The sequence below is a fragment of the Peromyscus maniculatus genome, chromosome 19, assembly GCF_049852395.1.
Source record: "Peromyscus maniculatus bairdii isolate BWxNUB_F1_BW_parent chromosome 19, HU_Pman_BW_mat_3.1, whole genome shotgun sequence".
NCBI classification, from domain to species: Eukaryota; Metazoa; Chordata; class Mammalia; order Rodentia; family Cricetidae; genus Peromyscus; species Peromyscus maniculatus.
Window position 1 is genome coordinate 56,301,623 of NC_134870.1, and position 22,370 is coordinate 56,323,992.

At 46.5% G+C, this 22,370-nt stretch overlaps 1 protein-coding gene across 19 annotated transcripts in view; it reads left to right on the forward strand.

The window, feature by feature from the left end:
- Window positions 1-22,370, forward strand: part of Nedd4l (NEDD4 like E3 ubiquitin protein ligase) — a 337,346-nt gene that overhangs the window by 275,624 nt on the left and 39,352 nt on the right. For 11 of the 19 annotated variants that reach the window (XM_076555369.1, XM_076555377.1, XM_076555368.1 and 8 more), the window contains 6 exons: window positions 5,475-5,536; window positions 5,674-5,776; window positions 7,800-7,966; window positions 13,133-13,268; window positions 14,345-14,521; window positions 16,909-16,983. In XM_076555369.1, coding sequence (XP_076411484.1) covers window positions 5,475-5,536; window positions 5,674-5,776; window positions 7,800-7,966; window positions 13,133-13,268; window positions 14,345-14,521; window positions 16,909-16,983 — 720 coding nt within the window. Of the gene's footprint in view, window positions 1-5,474; window positions 5,537-5,673; window positions 5,777-7,799; window positions 7,967-13,132; window positions 13,269-14,344; window positions 14,522-16,908; window positions 16,984-18,582; window positions 18,643-22,370 lie in introns of all 19 variants that reach the window. The other 8 variants (XM_076555367.1, XM_042263778.2, XM_042263780.2 and 5 more) reach the window with 1 other exon arrangement.

The following is a 22,370-nucleotide window of genomic DNA, read 5'->3' on the forward strand; positions in this document are numbered from 1 at the left end:
TATCCTACACACACCCACACACACACACACACACACACCACCAAACAAGCCAATCAAGAGGGTTGGGGTATCCCCTGTTGGTGGGTACACACTTCAGCTCTGTAAAACCTGTGTCTTTTGCCCTTTGCCAAGAGATGGGCACCTGGATTCATTAAGCAGCTTCTGGGCCTGGTTGGTGGCTGTTACATGTTAGTCCAAATTGGCACCCTGCCAGGGGAAAACTGAGGCGAGATGGTGGTGTGGCCGCTCTGCATGGTGAGTCGTCACTGCCTACTGTCCCAACCACGGAAAGGAGACCACCGGGAGAGGGGGGACCAGCATCAAGCCCTTCACCTCCTGTGGTCAGGGATTCCTCCCGGCTTCGTGCTCAAGGGCTTCCAGTTGAAACAGTCGTTTTAGAATCCCGATTCACTTCGAATCCTGGCTGTGTGCACACTTCTCCCAGTTTTACTTGTGTGGGGCCCGGGAATGGACAGGAACTGAGGTTCGAGTTGTGTGGGGCATCTGGGACATCTGCTTCCTTTTCTCTGAATGCTGACTGTTAATCTTCAGTATTTATTTTCTACTTCATTGCACTTTGAGGAAAGGACAAGGGAACCTTTATGTAGAACAGAGCTAAGGTAGCACAGTCATGCTCTAAGACATTGCCAACGGAAAGGCTTTAAGAGATGGCAGTCTGCCTGTGAGGGGGGGGTCGACTTCCATCTGAAGATGGGTGAGTTGTCTAGGGTCCTTTCCGGGCCCCCACTTTCCTACAAGAGGGAGGGTGCCCTCAGAGACAAGACCCGGTTGCCACCTCGCTCTGTGACAGAGCATCGGGGCAGTTCCAGTGTTCCCTGAGGGGAGGCTCAGTGTCCTTGGTGACACACTCGTTACCTAGGAGACGCTGGCAGCAGGACCCAGGCCTGCAGAGGAGATGAGAGGCTGTAAATGAGGACAGTCCTGTCACCAACCAGCTGCTCACCGGTGCTGCCCTTTCAGTGAGATTCCTGCTGTCTTCCCGGGGCCACCGGGAACAGCCTCAGCTATGGCTACACATAATTGCTGATTGTTTTAAAACTTAATGTTTGCGAGCCTGTTAATGCAACATCCAGTGCATCGTTGTTGAAAGTGTATTCTGCACCTTCTGATGAAGGATAAAAATAACTCCAAGGCGTGCTCTGACGACAGAATGAAGTTCCGACAGGCGTTTTCCTATTGCACCCTGGATCCTCCTCCTGCTTCCTCCTTGTTCTGTGCCTCCCTGTCACCCCCGCATCCCCTAATGCTCCCTGCTGCTGCCAGTTCCCGATTCTCTGCACCCTTGGGCATTCATTGCAGGAGGCAGAGAGAAGCTGTTGCAGACGTGGGTCTCCATCTCAGCCAAGGTTGTCTTTGGGCAGCCTGGGCTGACTGTTTTCCTAGAACAGAGCATGTCCAGGCTGGTGAGGTGGCCTCTAAGGTCGTCTCGCGGCGGCAGGAGAGTATCACTTTCTCAGCTGTGCCCAGTTCATGACCGTCCACTCCTGGGGGGCATTTTTTAGGTGAGGAAACTTGGGCCCAGAGAGGAAGTGATTTTTTCCAGTAAGTGACATTGCTGGACCTGGTACTGGTCCCCCAGTACCGAGGTGCGCCTGCACTGTGGCCAACAGTATGGGACACAGGAGGAGCCTGGGGCTTGGGAGTAGATGTTTCAGCCGGGTTTTGCACCTGGGCCCCCAGCAGCTTCTCCCTCCGTTTGTTCTTGTGTGTTGTGTGTTCTCCATCCTGGGACTCACCACTGCCTTCTCTCTGAGGAACATGGTCTTGTCTATAAGATGGACAGTTATGTTAGAACAGGGGTCTTCAACCTTTCTAATGCTGCGACCCTTCAATACAGCTCCTCGTGTTGTTGGGGTGACCCCTCCCCCCACCATAAAACTCTTTGCATTGCTGCTTCATAGCTGTAGTTTTGCTACAGTTATGAATCATGTTACAAATACCTGTGTTTTCCAATGGTCTTAGGCCACCCCTGTGAAAGGGTCACTTGACACCCCCCCAAAGGGGTTGCAGCCCACAGGTTAAGAACTACTCGGTTAGAGGATTATTCTTTTTTCCATCAAGTGTATTTTGCACCTGCCTTTCATTGCAAAGTGTTGCTTTGGCAACACCCCCATGATGTGAAAGGATAAGACTGGATGCTGGTGACAGTGGCCAAGTTTGTGCCTGGCACCTGCTGAGGACTGTATGTAAACCACCTTCCGCTGACTGATTTAGACCTCACAACAGTACAGGAAGACCTCATTACTGTCCCATTCTATAGTCAAGGACCCCAGGGCCCCAAGAGGTAAGGACCACCCAGCTCTGGACAGTAGTAAAAACAGGACACAGACCTGGGGTCTGCCTCTTGCTCTGTGAGGTGCTGGTCGGTTCTGTTCCTTGATGTGTGGACAGATGGATGTCCAGAGCCCTCTGCTGCTCCTGAGATCCTCACTAATGCCCACTGCCAGCCCTGCGGGCCATTAGTCTTTTTCCCTACCTTCTCGAATTTGTTCTTCCTTAAGAGTCTAGAATATTGTTGCTGTGGCAACCCCTCCCATATAGTTACAACCCTCGGGGCAGGTACCCTGGATGTCACATGCCTTTTCCTTGAGATTGACTCAAATTAATTGTTTATCAAATAAATGAAAAAAGGAAGACTTGTCAGCATTAGTATTCTTTTTCAATAGCTTTTAGTGTGTGTGTGTATGTGTGTGTGTGTGTGTGTGAGAGAGAGAGAGAGAGAGAGAGAGAGAGAGAGAGAGAGAGAGAGAGAGAGAGAGAGAGAGAGAGAGAAGTTTTGAGAGGTGGTTCTCCACATCCATCAAGTGGATTCCCAGGATCTAACTAAGATCTTCAGGCTTGACAGCAAGCACGTTTGCTTGTTAGACCATGTTACTGGCCCCAACGATAATATTCCTGATTACCAAGTTGTGCATTGTAAGTGATATGTACTGAAAATTTTCATATAGAAAATATCCCCCAAATGTCAGTAAGTTTGACATGTTACCTTCCTTAGAACAGTCGAAGAGAATATAATGATTGAGCTTCTTCAGTGGAAGTTAACTTTTAGGGCTCTCTTTTTACAGACCAAGCAAATTTATCAACTGCTTGCACACATACTTCCTTTCTTGACCCCAGCACTGAGTGGTGAGGACATTCAAGCTTTGGATAGCGATAAGGAATAGGCTGGCAGAGGGCTGGGACACGGGGTGAGGATATAGTGAGTTGAAGATGGACTCTCTGAAGGCAGGATGACATCAGTAGAGCCATCCAGAGTTGCCTGTCGGGCAAGACCAGATAGTGCATGGGCTCTGTGTCAGGGTTACAAATGATCTGTTCATGCGATGGCGAAGGCTTGCAGAAAGAACCGTTGTCAGGGAGACTATTCCCAGTGAGGTTAAGGTGTAAAGCCTGATCACGTGGCCCATAGGCTATAGGCAGAAATTTTCATTTCGTTGTGGTAAGAGCAGGGCGGATTGCTGAAGAGACGGCTCAGAAGGAAAAGTGCAAACAAAATCACCTGAGTTCAGCCCCTAGAACACACGTGAAAACAGCGTCTTCCAGACCCAAGAGGACTCACGGGGTGACAATATGCACAGGGTCCGCACAAGTTCACACCAGGGAAAAAAAAACAAATTCTCAGCACACAGAAGGGGAAGTGGACACTAAGTCTCACCCCTAACCAAGAAGCTGTTTGCAGTTGACCTGCTGGGAAAGAAAAAATCAGTTTCCTCCAATGGAGTGTCACGGGTCTATCAACCGCACTCCAGGGCAGGCCCCACGCTCAAGAGTAGTTGGCCAACGCAAACAGACTCCTTGGCTTTGGCGTGCTTTTTTTTGGTTTGGTTTGGTTTACTTTGGTATTTTGTGTGTTTGAGGGTTTTTTTTGTTTGTTGTTTGTTTGTTTGATTTGGGGGGTTAAGAGAGAACATGAATTTGGGTGGGAAGGAAGTGGAAAGAATGTAGAAGGAGTTTTGGGGGGCAGGAAAGAATATGATCAAAATACAGTGTATGAGAATAAAATTTAAAGCCAATAAAATATAAAAAGGCATTGTGGGATGTCTTACAATCCCAGCGCTGAGGAAGCAGAGACAGGAAGACTCCCTGGGTTTTCTCATCAGGCACCCTAGCCTAATCAGTGAATCCTAATCAGTGAGTATCAGGCTAGTGAGAGAGAGAAAAAAAAAGGTGAATGTCCTTTGGCCCGCACACAGAAACACGCAAATGTGTTAACACACACACATAGGTGGGGGGGGGAATAAGAGAGTAGGAAGCCATTAGAAAGGAAGGATATAAACAAATAATCTTTCTAATGTAAACACGTATTTATTCTCTCTCTTCTTTCTCAGCATAATACATCATTGTATTGTGATTTGCCCCTCTTCCTAGAAAACCAGATATTTTGGAATGCATTTAATTTGACAAGTCGAGTATTTCAGGTTTGACTACATATACCATTTAAAAATAATGGCACAAATTTTCCCACTGTCCTGCTTTTTTAGTCAACCAACTTTGCACAATAAAATGAATCCCGATTTCTTAGGGAATGAGCATCCATCTGTGCCCTTGGTAGTCTCTCTGCTGCTGTGATAAACAGCATGACCAAAAGCAACTTGGAGAGGGAAAGGTTTATCATGGAGGGAAGCCAGAGCAGGAACCTGTAGGCAGGAACTGAAGGCAGAGCCCATGGAGGAAGCTTCTAAACTTGCTTTTCTGTATAACCCAGGACCACCGGCCCAGGGGTAGCACTTCTCACAGTGGCCTGGGCCCTGCCATAGCAATCATTAATCAAAGGAATATTTTTGTCAGACATGGCTGAAAAGCTAATCCAATAGAGGTGATTCCTCAGTTGGGGCTTCCTCCTTCCTGGTGACTTTAGTTTGTGTCGAGTTGACAAACTGAGGACCACATCCCAGCTTGGCTCACCAATTCAGGAGATAAGCCGGGAGGTGGGTAGAGGCTCCCTGGATGCTTTGCACGGGAGATACCTTATCAGTCCTTTTAGGCTGATGACTTGATACTTTAATGTGACAAATGAAGTTGCATTCCGAGGGTAGGCCTTCTGTTCTGTTTAACTCTGTGTTTAGGCGTCTTGAATCATAGGATAATGGGGCACCAGTGACCGCTGGTTTTCCGAAGTTAATGGACTCTGGGAGATTGAGGCCGCACCCTGCAGTTAGAAATTACACTTGGCACAGTGGTGGCTATAATTTTGTCATTTGTCTCTGGCTGGGCTTGACCATTAGAGCCTGATGGAGAGAGTGACATCTAGTGGATCTTGAGTAGACGAGCCTCCGTGGGCCTTGCAGATGTTTAATTAATCATCTAAATACCTGTTGAGGGGCCAGCTCTTTTTTTTTTTTACCCTTGGCACGTCCTAAAAATATATCCTCCATATCCCTGATGAGTGTGTCAAAAATAGGAACTTTTTATGAGTATTGCTTCTTTGCTAATTTATTTTTTTCTTCCTCTAGACAGAAGATCCAACCATGGAGAGACCCTATACATTTAAGGACTTCCTCCTTCGACCAAGAAGGTGAGGCCTGTGGGTGGGGGTGGGGGGTGAGTGTTTGCAGTGCTGGTTTCACCGAGGGCCGTTTCAGCAAACACCTTAAAACAAGAAGGATGGAAACGAGCCAGGTCCTTTATAACTGGTTTTCTTCCTGTACGCAGTCATAAATCGCGAGTCAAGGGTTTTTTGCGGTTGAAAATGGCCTACATGCCGAAAAACGGGGGTCAGGATGAAGAGAACAGCGAGCAGAGAGACGACATGGAGGTAAGAGAGACAGCTGCGGGCCCTGGCCTCTTTCCTGGCTGCCCATCTCACTCGTATTACACTCTGTCATTGACAGGAGTGGATGTTTGTGAACTTCACTACCGATGCGTGTCCGGATACCCCCTGGGTTTGTCTTTGAAAGTCCTCCAGTAGGTGAGGTCACAGCCCTTACCCTAGGAAGGGCAGCTCTTTGCACAGTTGTAGTGGTGTCCTGTCTGGCTGCTGTTAGAATACCCAGCCAGGGCCACTTGAGGGAGAAAGGCTCACATTTCAAGTCAGTGAAGTTCATCGTGGCGGGGAGGCCGTGGGGGTAAGTGGGAATGTGAAGGACCTGGTCAGAGTGTATCACAGTCCGGAGACAGAAAATGGGGTTCAGCTGTAAATCCACAAGTCCCGTCCCCCCCGCCTCAGTTGACCCCCTTCCTTCAGCAAGACTCCACCTTCTAAAGGTTCCACAACTTTTCCAAGTGCTGTCACCTGCTGAGAACCAAGTGGCAAATGCATGAGCCTAAGGAGGACATTTCAGAACAGTGTAAGACATCTGCTCTAGACGTTCCCACTGCCAGGAAAAAAAAAAATCTCAGTATTAATCTGGACTTGCAATTCGTTTTAGCTTCCTTTTAGCACTTGAACTTGCTCCAGAGTAGATGGGGGTTGACTTAGAAACTCTCTCCCCATTTCTGGCTCATTTGGTCCACAGATGATCGTCTGTCTTGCACAGCCATCCTTGGGAACTACCATTTTACCATTCGCTATCCAGAAGAGCGTTCCGCTCTGTCCTCTTCCGGGCATAGTTGCCTCTTCACTTTCTGGTCACATGTCTGTGCTGTGGGTCTCATTGTACCATCTCGGCACGCGCTGTAGACGGCACTGTTCTGTTAGCTCAATTCTCACACTCTTCCGAAGGCTCCCATTGAACAAGGCCTCCCTGGCTGTTTGTACACCTGTTTGCAGCTGTCCCACATGTGTGGTACTTGAATGATACGCGGTGGGCGCGTCGATCAAACCCCCTCCCACCAAGAGGCCACATTTCCAGGCGGCGTTTTCCCATAGGCTTCCACAGCTACCACCCCCTGACAGGGACTAAAGTGGGCGGCGGGCCAGAGTGGACTTTGAGATTTCCCAAGCAAAGCAACAGCTTGCTGTGTGAAATCCAAGGAATTTTGTATCCTCTTCTCATCTTCCAACTGCAGTCACCAGTGAATCGGTTGATTTTCCGCTGGCTTGACCAGGGGATGTTAGGAAAGCGATGGTTAATGCCGAAGGTATGTGTCGCAACAGCGCGGCTCTGATCCTGGCCCCAGGCGGTCTGTTTGGGCAGTGCCTAAGCAACAGCAGCAGTTTCTAGACAACATCTGGCTCACAACTGTAACAGATAACTAGGCACACCAACCAACCCCGGGCCATCCTCACCGGGGACCGATAACCCTGTCCCTGCACCTGTAACCTGTGCCATGCTTTCTTTTCACGCGCACAACGCACACTTCGTGGTGGTGGTGTTGAAAGGGTGTCATCTCGGGCTTGTCCCAGGTCACTGGCTTTGCGCAGCCCTAATAACTACTGGCAATGTAAAATTCAATGACGTGACTCAGACACTAAACAGGGCAGGCGCCGTGGTGCGGCACGCTGGTGCACCTTCGGTCAAATCTGGTTTGATCCGTGGAACCCACCCTGCTAGAAGGAAAGGTCTGGGACGTGCAAGTTGTCCTCTGGCCCGTACACCTGTGCCGTGTATGTATGCACACATGAACTTACATATAAACATCCACACTCAAACGAATGTTTTAAAACACGAAAGTAAATGGAGTCTCCAAACCATGATTAACTGGCCATTGCTCAGATGAGTTTTGAGACCTTGAATTGGTTTTCTCCCTTGGAGGGCAACCCTATCTCCATGTGACGCAGGAAGCCATTACAAGGCCCGGAGTGCGGCCGAGTAAGGCAGAAGGGCGTCACACTGGGATTGTCTGCTCCTGTGATCTGGAGCCCAGACTCACGGCCTCCCACTAACTTTCCTCCACAGCACGGATGGGAAGTTGTCGACTCCAACGACTCAGCTTCCCAGCACCAGGAGGAGCTCCCTCCGCCTCCGCTGCCACCAGGATGGGAAGAGAAAGTGGACAATTTAGGCCGCACTTACTATGTCAATCACAACAACAGGAGTACGCAGTGGCACCGGCCCAGCTTGATGTGAGTACTACAGGATGTCAGGGATGCCCCGGCACCCCCCGCACGGCGGAGGGTGGCAATTCCAGAGCAAGTTGGGGAACTAGTGAGTGAGTGTGTGCATGTATACATGCATGCATGCATGAGTGTGTACAGGAAGAGGCTGATGGCCTGTGCCACGTTGCCTTTTGCTGTGTGAATGGAGTTATTCTTCTGTGCCTCTTTTAGGATTACTGAGATGTGCTCTTCCTAGATCCTGATTTGGGTCGAAAATCGTCTTGCTTCCCCCTTCTTCCAGCCTCCTCTCCTGACTGACCCAGGATGCAAAACAGGAGGCAGATTGGCTTTGCCATTTTCTTTAATGTTTTGCATTCTTATTCTTTGACATTATTTGATTTAGAAAGTCATAAAGGCTTCTTTTTTATATTTATTTTATTTACTTTTCAGAAAATTTATGTATGACTGCCTTAGTATATTTAGAAATGCAAAGAAGATTTGCAAAGTCAAAATTAGTAATTACTGTTTATCTCAGCACCCTACTAGCTTAGGGGGAGAGCAAGGCAGTTGGTGCCTGCTCCCTTAGTAGTTTTTGTTCCGATGATAGCAAATAAATAAATCCTAGTTAAACCTCAATTGCTGTTTTTACAGAAAGATTTTGAAGGAGCTTTTTGTTAAATCATAGCAGCAAAACCTCGATCTATTGATGCACAGTGAGAGGCAGAGCCAGAGTATCCACAATAGAAGCAGAAGTTGCCGTAGACATTGTGAGCTTGCCAGCAGCCGAAACAGCAGCGTTAATATTGCCAAGTAGATATTACAGGTGATTGATTATCAAGATGTGCTGAAGGCAAATGATTATACTTACTCATGAGATCATGTTCTCTTCAACCCAAACAGAAAGAGAATTCCCAGTGATGCTTTTCAGGCAGGTGATATTTAGAGATACTGAAAACTGTTCTTACAAATCCTGTATCAGTAAAAATTAGGAAGGTATTCTCCGTGTGAATGGGGGAGTGGCTAGAGAGGGCAGCTAAGTCAGCTGGCTGATATTTTATTCGGTTTAGGGGTAAAGCTTGCAGAGGGTCTGGGGCAGCGAATAGGTAGGCATCCCGGGTCTTCACTGTAGGTTAGTAGATACTCACCCACGGTCTTCTCTGTAGGGTAATAGATACTCATCCCCAGTCTTCACTGTAGGTTAGTAGTTACTCATTCCCGGTCTTCTCTGTAGGGTAATCGATACTCATCCCTGGTCTTCTCTGTATGGTAATAGATACTCATCCCTGGTCTTCTCTGTAGGGTAATAGATACTCATCCCCGGTCTTCTCTGTAGGTTAGTAGTTACTCATCCCTGGTCTTCTCTGTAGGTTAGTAGTTACTCATCCCCGGTCTTCTCTGCAGGGTATTGGGTCTACCAGCTGTTCTTGGCCACTTTGCATTACCCAGCATGGCCTTAGCTTATTGCTTAGACAAGATGCACGTCACGATGTTGGGCTCGTAAAAATAATTGTTTTTGTTGATACCGTAATTTTACTGCTGTTCGTCTTTCATTAATGATCACTGCACTTAGACATTTGATAGGCCATCTAAGTACTGTCTCTCTGTGGTAGAAATGACTTAGGACTCACCTCGGGCATGGTTTCCTACTGTTAGAAAAAAACAGCACCATCCATTTAAGCTAAACAGCACAAGGGAGAAGTCCACACAAAGGGGCTGGCTGGGTGGTGATCAGAGCGCCACGGTGTGACCCCTGCCGCACAGGACCAGGAAGAAATGTTAACGGCTGACACGTAGCTAGGATTGCCCACCTTCGTTAATCGGTACCGTGCAGATGGAAGTCTTTATTTGAGGGGAAAGATGGATACAAATGCTAATGAGGTGATTCCTGAGACAGCACGGGACGTGTGTTCAAAGCACATCACCTTTGAGACTCGGTGGTAGTTCCACAGGTGGGTACGTAATCAAGATGTGTCCGTTACGTAAGTGTGAAGCACATCTCAAAAACAAGAAAACGGTTGGATCGGCAGAAGTCAGTCTCCACAGCCCCCCCCCTCTGCCCCCTGTGCGGTTTATGGATTTGGAATTATCGTTCCTTAACATGTTTGACTTGGCCAAAGCCCTAGGACCTCCAGAAGAATTATCTTTTGCTTTTAGGTTAAAAAACTTTTTTTCATAGTTCAGTTTTTTAAAAGACTGTTCCAGCACTCTTCAAAAAAAAATTGCATTGTGAGAAAATATCTTAGTTAAGAAGTTGTACCTGTGGACATTGGGTAGTGATTGGTTCTAAGTAAATGAAGACTTAACTACCTCAGTGGGCAGACATGAAGAAACAGGCATGTAATCCCAGCACTGAGTTGAGACAGAAACTTCTGGGCTACATAACTAGACCCTAATTTCGGATTGTTGCCCAGTTTGGTACAGACTCGTGTCCCAAAGTTGGACCCCCTGAACTTGGCAGGATTCATTTTGCCCGATTTCCCCTTGCACTTAGGATGCTCTGTAGGCAATTCCGCATCCCTGTCTCTTTGACAGACATCCCACACTTAAAACATGCAGTGTGCCCCGGAGTCTCATCACAGCAGCTTTCTTCTTGCCTTCTCTTGTTGCCCGCTCCTGTGGATCCTGTCCCTTCCCCTAAAAGCAAACAGGAGCCAGGAGTATAGAGCAGGCTCCTCCCCACGAGAGAATGTCTGCCGCCGGGCCCTTCTCAAGGACCACCTCAGTAGCCTGTGTTCTCTGTGTCCGGTTGGGTGTCGTTTGTTTGTTTGTTTGTTTGTTTTCTGCCAGGCTCTCACTCTATAGCCCAGGCCTCCTTCACACTTTCATTCAGCCTCTCCAGTGCTAGGGTTTCAGGATGTGAGCAGGACGAAGAGGAACATCCGGGGACTGTAACTCCTCCCTCATAGGCCCTCATGCCCCACACCAGAGTAAGAGTGCAGCAAAATACAGTTGTAGATGAATGACTGGCCGAAAGGAGCCATTTCAGGAGATGACTTCAGGCATGTGGTTTGGTGTACTGTCTGGGCCAAGTTCAGGCCTCTGCTCCTAACGACGGAACAGAAGGTGTCCCTTGAAGTCACCCCACCTTCTCAGTTCTAGTTGGTAGCTTTTAAAACACCTCCTTTTAGATTTGTTCTTAATCCGATTGAGATGTAAACTATATTCTACTATAGAAATGACAGTTTTTAAAAATGAAGAAAGGCCATTTTGTAAGATAAGTAACTTCTTAAGCTAGAATGCTTGTGTTAAGCTTTTGATTATAAAATACTCAGTACATCTCCCAGTGTCCTAGCAGTCAGTCATATCTCTTTTGGGGTCATCATTACAGTCACATGCATTGAAGCAAAGGGGAGGGCAAAAAGCCTTTGCCTCACAAGCCCGAGGACCCGAGTTCAATCCCCAGAACCCACAGTGGAGGGAGAGAACTTCTTTCCAAAGTTACCCTCTGACCTCTACACACATCTCATACACACACACACACACACACACACACACACACACACACACACCCCCATACACCCATACTGTCACACACATGCATACATAATAGTAAGAAATAAAATTTATGAAAGCAAAACAAATGCTTGGCGGCTGGGCATGGTCTGAGGCATTAACCTTAGTAGACGCTGGACTTGATTTCAAGGAAGGGTTGGTAAAGTGGGAAGGTCTTGTCGTTCATGTCATTCCCATGATGTTCAAAGGGAAACTGGGTGTGCAGAATTAACGACTGAAGAAAAAAAAATGATGTAGGCATTTCTCACATGGTTTCCCTTTGTGTCTTAGTTTACCAGGCTAACTGGTAACTGTAGACGCTTGTAGAAACTTGTAGGTAGTCAACAGCTCTTTCATTCAGTTAAATTCGGAGGAAAGACACACACACACACACACACACACACACACACACACACACACACACACACTAGTAGACACTCATATACTTTATAGAGGAAGTGGGATGCAGTCAGGGCGACAGTCCATCCAGACACTGTGACCCTTGTTTTTATGGTTTGTAGAGCCTCCGGAATCCCTCCCGAGTAACTGGGTTGAATTTCAAGAAGGGCTTTCAGTCTTGACAAAACTCACATGTTGTGAAGAATTTTCCAGTGAGGGAAATAATCATAAAGTATTAACTGTGTCCATTCTAATCATCAAGAGAGGGCCAGGTCCAGTGGTACAAGCCTTTGATCCCAGCACTCAGGAGACAGAGGCAGGTGGATCTCTGTGAGTTCAAGGCCAGGCTGGTCTAACTAGTGAGTTCCAGGCCAGCCAGGGCTACATAGAGAGACCCTGCCTAATAAAAGAGAAAAGAAAGAAAAAAGAAACTTAAAAAAAATATATTAAAGCAGGTACTTGGTAGCTTCCTTTGACCTCTTACTCTGCTGAGATCATTTATAAGTGTACTCTAATCACTTTGCATTTTTGTTTTGTAATTTATTTCATGCCCGAGAATTGAACATTTTCAAAAATGATGACAGTAAATATATCATCACAAGTACAACCTGGCATTTTCTAACAGCCAGCAGTACCATTTTTAATCATTTTAAACATTACTTATGTATTCCCTAATAATAATAATTGCATCTATGATTCCAGTTTTCTGAAGATACCTCTATTTAGTGTATAAGTTTATTCCAGTTATATTTAATATAACAATATATTTTGTAATTGTAACAAATTTGTGTGTTATATATACAAATATAAAATTCCTTTAATTCATATTTTAGTGACCCTGAGCAGTGGTCTTCGTCTTCATTACCTACACAGTGCAGGCTAGCAGTTGTTTGTAGAGTATTTTCATTGTGTGGGGCATTGTACATCATCTAGAGATGATTTCAAGTATACGGGAAGTTGTACCTGCGTTCTGTACGAACGTTGTCATTCATTGCTAGGAACTGAACTTGGGCGATTTGGGAATCTGTGGGGCTAGGGAGGGCTCTGCCGTCAATTCCCCATGGATGCCGAGGGATGGCTGTATATGTCTGAAAGATGCTGTCACTCTTGTACAGTGCACTGAAGCCGCTTTGCTGGAGTTCGAGTGAACCAGCAGTGCGGTCTAGCGAGAAGATGGTTGCATGCTCCATGTTAGTGTCTGACAACATCTCAGTCGGTGTGTGGCCCACAGGGAGGGTCGGACTGTTGAGGGGCTAGCTCTGAGCACCCTTCTCCTCTCATCCCCCCTCACCCTCCTTTCAGGGACGTGTCCTCTGAGTCAGATAACAACATCAGGCAGATCAACCAGGAGGCCGCCCACCGGCGCTTCCGCTCTCGCAGGCACATCAGTGAAGATCTGGAGCCCGAGGCCTCGGAAGGCGGTGGAGAGGGTCCTGAGGTATGTTGTCCAGAGACGCTGTACAGCTAAGCCGCTCCGTCTTCCCACAAGCCCCAGCGGGAGATGGCGCCCTGTTTTTTGTGTCCTGTTTTCTCCTCTCGGTAGACTGTGTCCTGAATGGGAAGATTATGGCCTCATAACTAATTGGTTCCCATCTGAGTATTAGTTAACATAGAAAATGCTTGTGAAAGCCATGTTCGGCCAGGTCCAGTGACTTGTATGAAATATCAAGGAGGGAGCATTTTTTCTTGTGTGAAAGAAAGTCTTACATATTTTTTGCTTAGTGACTGGTTTTCCCCAGGACCTAACGAATCTCATGAAACAACACTCAGGTTGTCATTTTTGAGGAATCAAGTGAGTTCTCTCCCTTGTTTGGGTGTCACAGACAAGTTTCTAATGAACCACTTGACATCTTAGGAGAGATGACCCAAAACTGTACTAGTTTGAGTTAATAGGAATTACTGGGAGAGGAGATGAATTAAGTAAGCAACCAATCAAATTGTCTTACCTTGACGCTGATGACTCTGATCATTGGCTTGACCTTCTGTTGGGAAGTCATTCACAGAACGTGGCCGTGGCCAGTATTAAAACAGTTAGTGATTGATTCTACAGTGGATTGATTCACTTAACATTCTTCTGCAACATCTAAGCTCTTCATTAAGAACCTTCACAACAGTTAGAAGGGGGGGGGGCATGAAAATTGCTTGTAACTTCTTGAGGCATTTCTAATTCATTCCTTACAGAGGCTGGAAAAAAGCTGCTGCAGAGGTAGTGGGTATCCTTAAGGAGTGAGGTCATGGCCCCTGGGCCTGCCTCCTTCACACTTGGGCATAACCCTCAGTTGACTGCTTAAATCAGCAATTTGCTCTCTCAGCTAAGTTTACCCCGTGTGTTAATTGGGACAGTGGTCCCCTCTTCCTTGTGTTTATCCTGAAGGTTTAGTGCCTCATGCTGAGTTAGGCGATGATTACAGTTGTCCTGATGGTAATGAATGTTGTGTTGTAAAGTGTTATTGGGAGGAAGACAGGTAAATCCCCAGTTCCTAGCACTTACCCCACTGTCTGATTCCTCCAAAGCCTTGGGAGACCATTTCAGAGGAAATGAACATGGCAGGAGATTCCCTCAGCCTGGCTCTGCCCCCACCGCCTGCCTCGCCAGGGTCTCGGACCAGCCCCCAAGAGCTGTCGGAAGAGCTGAGCAGAAGGTTACAGATCACTCCGGACTCCAATGGGGAACAGTTCAGTTCTCTGATCGTAAGTCATGGTCTTGTTAGGAGAGCTGAGCAATGGTCAGTCCTTCGTTGTTACTTTAGGAGACTCGTGTGCAGATAATAGCCCAGGGCAACCTGGGGTTGAGACCTCTTTAAGGTCAAATGATCCTTTCACAGGGTTTGCCTAAAACCTCCTTCATTTCAGATATTTACACTATGGTTCACAACAGTAGCAAAAAGACAGTTATGAAGTAGCAACGAAAATGATTTTTTGGTTGAGGTTCACCACAACATGAGGATTTATATTACAGGGTCATGGTGTTAGGAAGGCTGAGAACCACTGGCCAAGCAGGTCTTCCGTACCCAGTCAGCCCAGGTTCTCCCAAGTATCCCTTTCCCTAGGAGACCTGGCAGGTAGAAAAAAAAATCTTTTTTTTTTTTTATTTAGAAAGAAGTGGCATATCACCAGCTCTTTTTCTTGTTTATAAAAAATTCAGAGAAACAAGATTCTGTGATTTTTTTGTTTTATTTATATGTTTACTTTGTAATTTCTGGCTTTAACCTTGGAGGATTTCTTCCCATCCACAAGGTTCATGGAAGTAGTGTCTTTGTCATGAGGGCAGTCTTCCTGTTGAGAATCTGAGCCCTAGAGCCTCCCAATCAGTCTTCTAAACTCACACCCTACACACCTTTATGTTCCATTTCACAAGTAAGTAGGGCCAGATGTTAAGTGGTGTCCCTGGCAAAGCCTGAGGAGGAGGTAGGGGCATACCCAAAAACCCAGTATATGAATTCCTGAGGAGACAGTATGAAACTGTGGCCCTGACATCAGGGTAACACTTGATCCGGGGTTCTCGGCCATCAGAGAAATACTTTCTACAGGTTTCAGGTCAGTGAAGAGGAATGAAATCAGTCACAAGGAACTTTGCATTTGACGGTGCCGAACTGCAGGGAAAGCCCATGGACCATTGTTGTGTGTGTACAGAATCACAAGCCACTGGGCCTACAGATGTGCTGGAGAAATGGTGATAGTCACTCTGTTGGAAAGGGCATGCTCATATGATAGTCGTCTTTATGAGCCTACTGAACGTAAATGATAGGAGGGCCGCATAAAACATAAAAGCCACTAAGTACAAAATTATTAGCCCTTCAGTTACGGTGTTCGCCTTTTAAAAGAAACTGTTGGCCTCTGCTGCGTGAGTTGCAGTGATTTCTTCTGAATGTGCTTTCACATTAAAATTCTGTGAATGCTTTTCAGAAGGAGAAATACCACTGAGATGAGAATTTAGTACTAAGTGGATAGAAAGGAGGTTGCATATATGAGGTATTTGAATTGGTAAAGCTGTTGCTATGGAAACAGCATGAGCCACAAAGCCATGTATTTAAAATGCATGAAAGAAAGAATTGCTGAAATTATAGCAGCTATATACCATTTATATAAACCATGTGGAAAAAATTCCTAGTTTTCTATGTTGCTGTAAATTAGCATCTGTCACAATTAGAGTAGGGAGCTCTTGTATTTAGTGCTTCCAGAAGCGTGGCATAGCCCCAAGATCCAAGGATGATAGCATATCCTTAGGGATCTTCCTCCAGTTCTGATGATCAAGGCCACTCTGTATCCAAGGGCAATGGGCTGGGCTTTTGGCTAAGGAAGGGGTCCTTTACACTGCCCAGTGTGGGTAGGCGCAGGCGGTCCCTGTTTCCACCCCAGAGCTTCAGTTAGCTTTAAGTTACCATTTGTTACTGTAAAATATTAAAAGTCACGCGTGCTACAAGCTGTACCATAAGGCACCTGTGGCTCCTGCCTGTGACGTTCTCGGATCTTTGTTCTGTGAGGCTTTGTTCAAACACGTGGAATTCAGATAAGTGGGAGGAACGTTACGTGTGACCCACAAGACGGTCTTTGGATTTGCCTCACTTCACTGCTCCACTGGTGGTCTGTACTGAAGTCCCACTTGGAAGCTAAATCTGAGCCCCCAACCCTTCCTAGGGAGCAGGGGGTGATGTCTAAGTGCGGATGGCCATGCAGTTCCTCTAGCTCACTGTGCACAGTGCCGGTAGCGGCTGAAGAGCCACATGTCGCTCTTCCCTCCCTCTTCTCTGTCCTGGGCACTTGAGAATCTGTCCAGAGCTGGCATCCAGGTAGTGTACAAGACTGCTGATCTCTCGTTACTCTCAAATGTGGTGGGGACCTGTCTCTTTTCCCTTCCCGTAGTCCCGGTCTCCTTCGATCTGTAAGTCTGGTCCGCTGGAAAACACTGAGGACTGAAACAGAGTTCTGCAAGGACTACTGTCCATTGCCCTGAAAGAGAGGGCGTTTGGTTACCTCCCGAGGTCAGAGGGCAGTGCATCATGCAAAAGTGAACTGCTTCTGCGGAGATTCCTGCTAACCATGTCTGTCTGTCTGTCTGTCTTTCCCTCCCCCTGCAGCAGAGAGAGCCCTCGTCGAGGCTTCGGTCCTGCAGCGTCACCGACACGGTTGCTGAGCAGGCTCACCTACCCCCGGTAATAAACACTCATTTCCAGTCCTCAGCTGGCTTTTCAGCTTTGATTTCAAATCTCCAGGGCTGCTGAGAAAGAGTTCTTCCTGTGGAGATCCATTCACCCTGTAAAGCCAGGACATTTGAAATTTTCTGAGTACATTGATTTTTCAACCCAGAGCCCTAACTGCCAACTGAGCTTCCAAAATGCTAAAAACTTGCTTTGGTTTTTCACTCCAAGGTATGCATTTCTGACAGGCTTAGATGACTGAAACTATGTGGTCCATTCAGCCACTATAGCTGTGGTCCCGGGGTCTGAACTTGGCAAACTCACTGGTCAGGAAGAACTCTTCCAGCAAGACAATCTAATTTTTTCCACTACCGAGAGCGCCTGGGCTAACTGCAAAGGCAACTCAGTCAATGAAAAATCAGCTCCCTCCTTCCTACAGCTGTGATAAGTCTGCACGCACACGGGCGTGGTAGAGGGGTTTTTGATTCCAATAGACTAAATATCAAATTGGAGGGCAGATGAGCATTGCCTCACCAAAAAAAAAAAAAAAAAAAAAAAAAAGAATCGACAAAAATGTGTTTCTTCTCTGGGAGGTAAAAATATTGTGTGGTTTTAAATGTTCAATTTGATGTTTGACCTTGACCTTTTATTTTGTTTGGATTTTGTGGGTTTGTGGGGGAGGTGGGAATTAAGACAGAGTCTTGATATATGACCCAGGCCAGCCTGGAGCTCTTCATTATGTACTCCAGGCTAGCCTCCAGCTTGCAGCAGTCTCCTGCTTTTGCTTCCTGAGTGCTGAGATTGCAGGCAAGAACCACCATGCCCTTTTTTTAAATTGCTACAAACCCTTTTTAATGACCTGAGTCATTGCATATGAACTTGAAGACAGGCAACAGATTAGAAATTTCTGAAACCATCTTCCTCACTGTATACATATTTACTGACTTCAGAGGACGTGTTCGCTTGGTTTTAATATTTTATAGTTACAAAATGAAGTGATGGTATGCCAGCCAGAATAACAAATCGGGCTGTAGAGTCCACTCGGAGAGCTGGGTAAAGACCAAGCTGAGTTGGATTCAGTACAGACCTCCCAAAGCAGAACCATAGACTGTGATGAACTGGCGGGGACCCTTCTCTCCCTAATGATTCTCTGATTTTCCTGTAAAAATTAATGGCGCTTGCTCTCCTCTTCGAAATCAGTGTCAATTTTATTTGCCACGGAGTTTCTTTGCCTGGAAACCGTGACTCCACCTTTTCTCCTTGTCCATGAGATGCTGTACACTGACTGACCACCAGTGGCCTCTCAAAGATTGGCAGATAAAAGAATCGAAGTTTTGGACTGTGGAGCACAAACTATCCCATTTGAAGTGGCTGTTAGTTGCCCCTCATGAAGATGCAGCCTGAGTTTCCTTGGGGTGATATGGTGGTACAGAGAAAGTATGTGCTACACTCTCTTTTTGCTGCTGGTCATTGGTGTGTGTTCAGCTTCATTTGGACAAGGTGGATATTAAGGCTCCAGATCTCACGTCACCTGCCGCAGCAGTGATTCCTGATTCACTAAGCAGGGGATGGTCCTCCAAATACCTGTTACTGATGTACATTATCATTTAACAGCCCAGCACCCCGACTAGGCGAGCGCGTTCGTCAACTGTCACGGGTGGTGAGGAATCCACGGTAATGGCACAGTTATGGAACCCTAATGGTGAAGGGCTGTCGGGTAGTTGATCATTTTGATAATGGTGTATATGTTCCCTCCCGTCCTCAAAATAAGATCAGTTTCTATGTGGTACAGAGACATGTGTCTTCCTTACCTTAAACTTCTCATGTTGGGTTCTTCAAAGGCACTGGGTAAAACAGAGTCATGGTTAGTCCTTTGTAACTTCTATTAGAGCACAGTCAAGCCTGGCTAAGTGTGCTGCATCCGAGCATTTCAAATACAGTTTCCTCAGTGTCTTTGTTCCAGTGAGCTTTCTCTTGCTATTCGCATGCTTGGTGAAGCTAGAGAAGCCGTAGGAGTCGTTCAGGGCTGATCGTGTGGGTCCAGGGGTGCCCATTCCCCACACATTTTTTTTTAAACAGGACCAGATTTTCTGTATCTCCATCATAACTGATAACCTCTCTCTGCCCCAGGGAGTTTGACTTAACAGGAATGGACAAGTGTTCTTACGATTTCCCGGGCAGAGAGCAATTAGGATATTTCAATGCAAATGTCTGCTGTTGTTGCTATCATTTCCATATTTTGATTAATAGTATGTATGCTTATCTGTGACTTCAATTTGACTAGTTGTTTTCGATGTGTCCCACTTGGGCTTTGCAGTCGGGCAAGCCTGTATCTGATGACTGGAGCTTCAATGATTGTTTGAAGAGTTCTCTGTATTGTTTGACCTTGGTTGCACATGTTGTGGCTACTTATGATTTGTGAAGAACTTGACACACACAATAGCTGATTTCCTGAAGTGGTACCCAAAGGAAACTCATATGGGCAACCAGTGCAGTGAGCACGGTGTAAGATTGCTAAGCCACAGTGGCTTACCTAACAATAGTCATATACTGGAGAGCCAGGCTCCACCTCCAGCAGACTCCAAAGAAGTCCACACGGCGTAGTTGATCTCCTACTACGTGCTGGTAATTTTCTCTGAGAGTAGTGGGGCTGCAAGGCAGACCATGCCGTGGGATGGTTTTGTTTCATTATACCCATAAGCATCCTCTTAAGGTGGCATTTGTTTTTACATTTAATTGGATTTGCAACCTGCTTATAGCTTTGGAGTGTTAGGACAGCTAATGATAGCCAATAGCAGAGCAAACTGAGTTGCTGTTGAGCCAGACTGTAGTAGAATGATAACCGACAGGACAAGAGCATCCATCGGCAAGAAGACCCATGTGGCTCTGGGACTGCACTTTTCTTGCCTCCATCTGTGAATTAAAACATGGGTTGGGTTTGGTCTCTTATTTTTAAAGACTTGGCAGTGGTCGTTCTAAAGGACCCTTCCACCCTGATGATATGCCATGCTCTCTCAGTACCTAGATAAGTTTGAAAGGCCCAAGTCCACTTCCCTTCCTCTCTGTTTTCTATGCTGTCTCCTAGCATGGATTTCCCCTTTGACCTCCTCTTTGATGCATATGCCAGGGAGAAACTTCCTAGAATGTCACCTCCCTCCTCCCTGTACTCTCCGAAGCATGCATGTGCTGCGGAGACACACACACACACACACACACACACACACACACACACACACACCGGCTGTGTTTTGTTTCACTTGGGGGGCAACCAGCATGATGTTGCATACATAATGCTCAGCAAACTAATTTTAACTTACGTTGATTTTTCTTGGCTATGTTAAGAATCGTTTACTATTCAGTGATGGAAATGCACCACAGTTTATACTCTTTTCCCATGCTGAAGGGCATTCCCACCTCCACTGTGTTGTAGTAATCGTCCCTCTATGGAAAACTTCTCCCTACACTGTGGAGAAGCACTGGTCCTCGTCCAAGGACTCATGGCCCTTTGATTTATGGCAAAAGCCTGGACACAAGTGTCACTTTCTTACAGGCTGCACCAGGGCTCTCCCTTTCAAATAGAGGGAAAGAGTCCTTTGGTCTTCGCTGAAGAGATTCTAAAAATATCCTGAGATAGCCCTGTGGCAGGGTCTGGGTGAGTCATGGAGAACCCATGGTGGTCGGTATCAAAGGATGGTCAACATTTCTCAGTTTTAAACATAATCTGGTTCTTCATTGTAGTTTGTGAAACTGTAGTGAATGCCAATATGGACTTCTAAAGCTCAGCAGTATATTTGGTCTGTGGGTGAAAACAGAAATGTTAAGTTCAGCTTATGTTTGGATTGCCTGACTTGTTTCTTGAGGTGGTCTGAAGCATCCTGTTATTTACATATAGTAGTCAATGTCTAATCTTTCAGCCCCAAGCCTGGGCCTCTTGCATAGAACTGTCTGGAGAAATGTCATTGCTGGTTATGTGTCCTGGATGGCTGTGTTTTAGTCACAAATGGAATCATCAGTACAAGTTGTTCTACATGCTCATTTAGAGAGGACACTATGAAGAAATATTTTAATAGGAGCAACTTGCAAAATGTGACTGCATTACCAGTTGCCCATTCAATTCCCAGTAGAAAGAAGAAGGATCATCTTAGACAAATACGGTGTTCTCTCTGCCATCCTCTTGGCTTTGTAAACTTGTCCTGTTAACTGTGGATCTGGGCATCGAGTCTGAGTGCAGGAAGTTCTTGCAGCTGATAGTTCAGTTCTGAGATTGGGAAACATCCCAGTCGTTCAGTTTGTCAGTGGCTTCGAGAGTATCTGTTCCAGGAACGCCGTCACTATTTGTTGGCTAAAGTCTTAATGTTTCTGGAAGTGAATTTTCTGAGGACATAGCAAACTGCCTCTCCCCAAAACATAATTCATCAAGAAAGGAGAAAAGTAATAGTGCCATTTAATAGACCATGTGGTTAAATCAGTTTTGGTCATAGAAGCCATAATTTGTCAAAGCGGTTTTTGCCAAAGTATTGACTATTTGCCTAGCTGATAGTACATCAGACTTTTGGCCAGTCTAGGTGAAAGTCCTGGGAAGGGAGGTAGAGCTTTGTTGCTGCTGTCCTCCATTTAGACTGTGGACCCCTTGGTCTGTCTCTCATGCTCATAGAGCCTTACATCCCTCAGTGGGTGGTTGTCTTGCTCCTGGATACAGGATGCTGTGGAGTGAGTTTTTCTTGGAATTCCCTTCTCCTTTAGGATTCGTCTGGGAAAATGTCAAGGAGATATTTGCTGCATCTCTTTGCAGGAAGGTTCCTTCCACATGCTCTCTCCTTGCCTGATAAACATGGTTTAGAAATAACCACTGACTCAGCTGCTTCTCGGTTCATTTTCAAATTCATTTTTCTGGAGTGTACTGTTGAGTGTGGGAAGCAGACAGAGGAGCCTCCTCTGCTGCAGACCTTAGTAACTTCAGTATCCATGGTCTTGCTTCCTCTGATGTAGGGTCCCAGGTCCACTGAGGACTCTGCGGCTGTGACCTTCACCAGAGCCATTCGAAGTAAGCAGGGAAGCTAGGGCAGGCCAGAAAAAAAGGCACAGTAAGGGAAGAGTCACATGGTCAGCCTGGGGCAGGCCAGAAAAAAAGGCACAGTAAGGGAAGAGTCACATGGTCAGCCTAGGGTCAAGAAAGCAGCACCTTTGGAGGTAGTTAAAGGGCTGGTGGGAGAAGACCCCAGTGGGGGAGGCAGCAGTCAGAGCAACAGGGCTTCTGTTCCTCCGCCTCCCAGAAGTCTTGGTGGCCCTGGTAGGTACCGTCTTCCCGAGCCTCTCCCCAAAAGCACTGCTTCCCCAGCACAGATGCATGACACAGCACCGTGTGTGCAAGCATGCCGAGGCTGGTGCTGGCCCTGGGCATC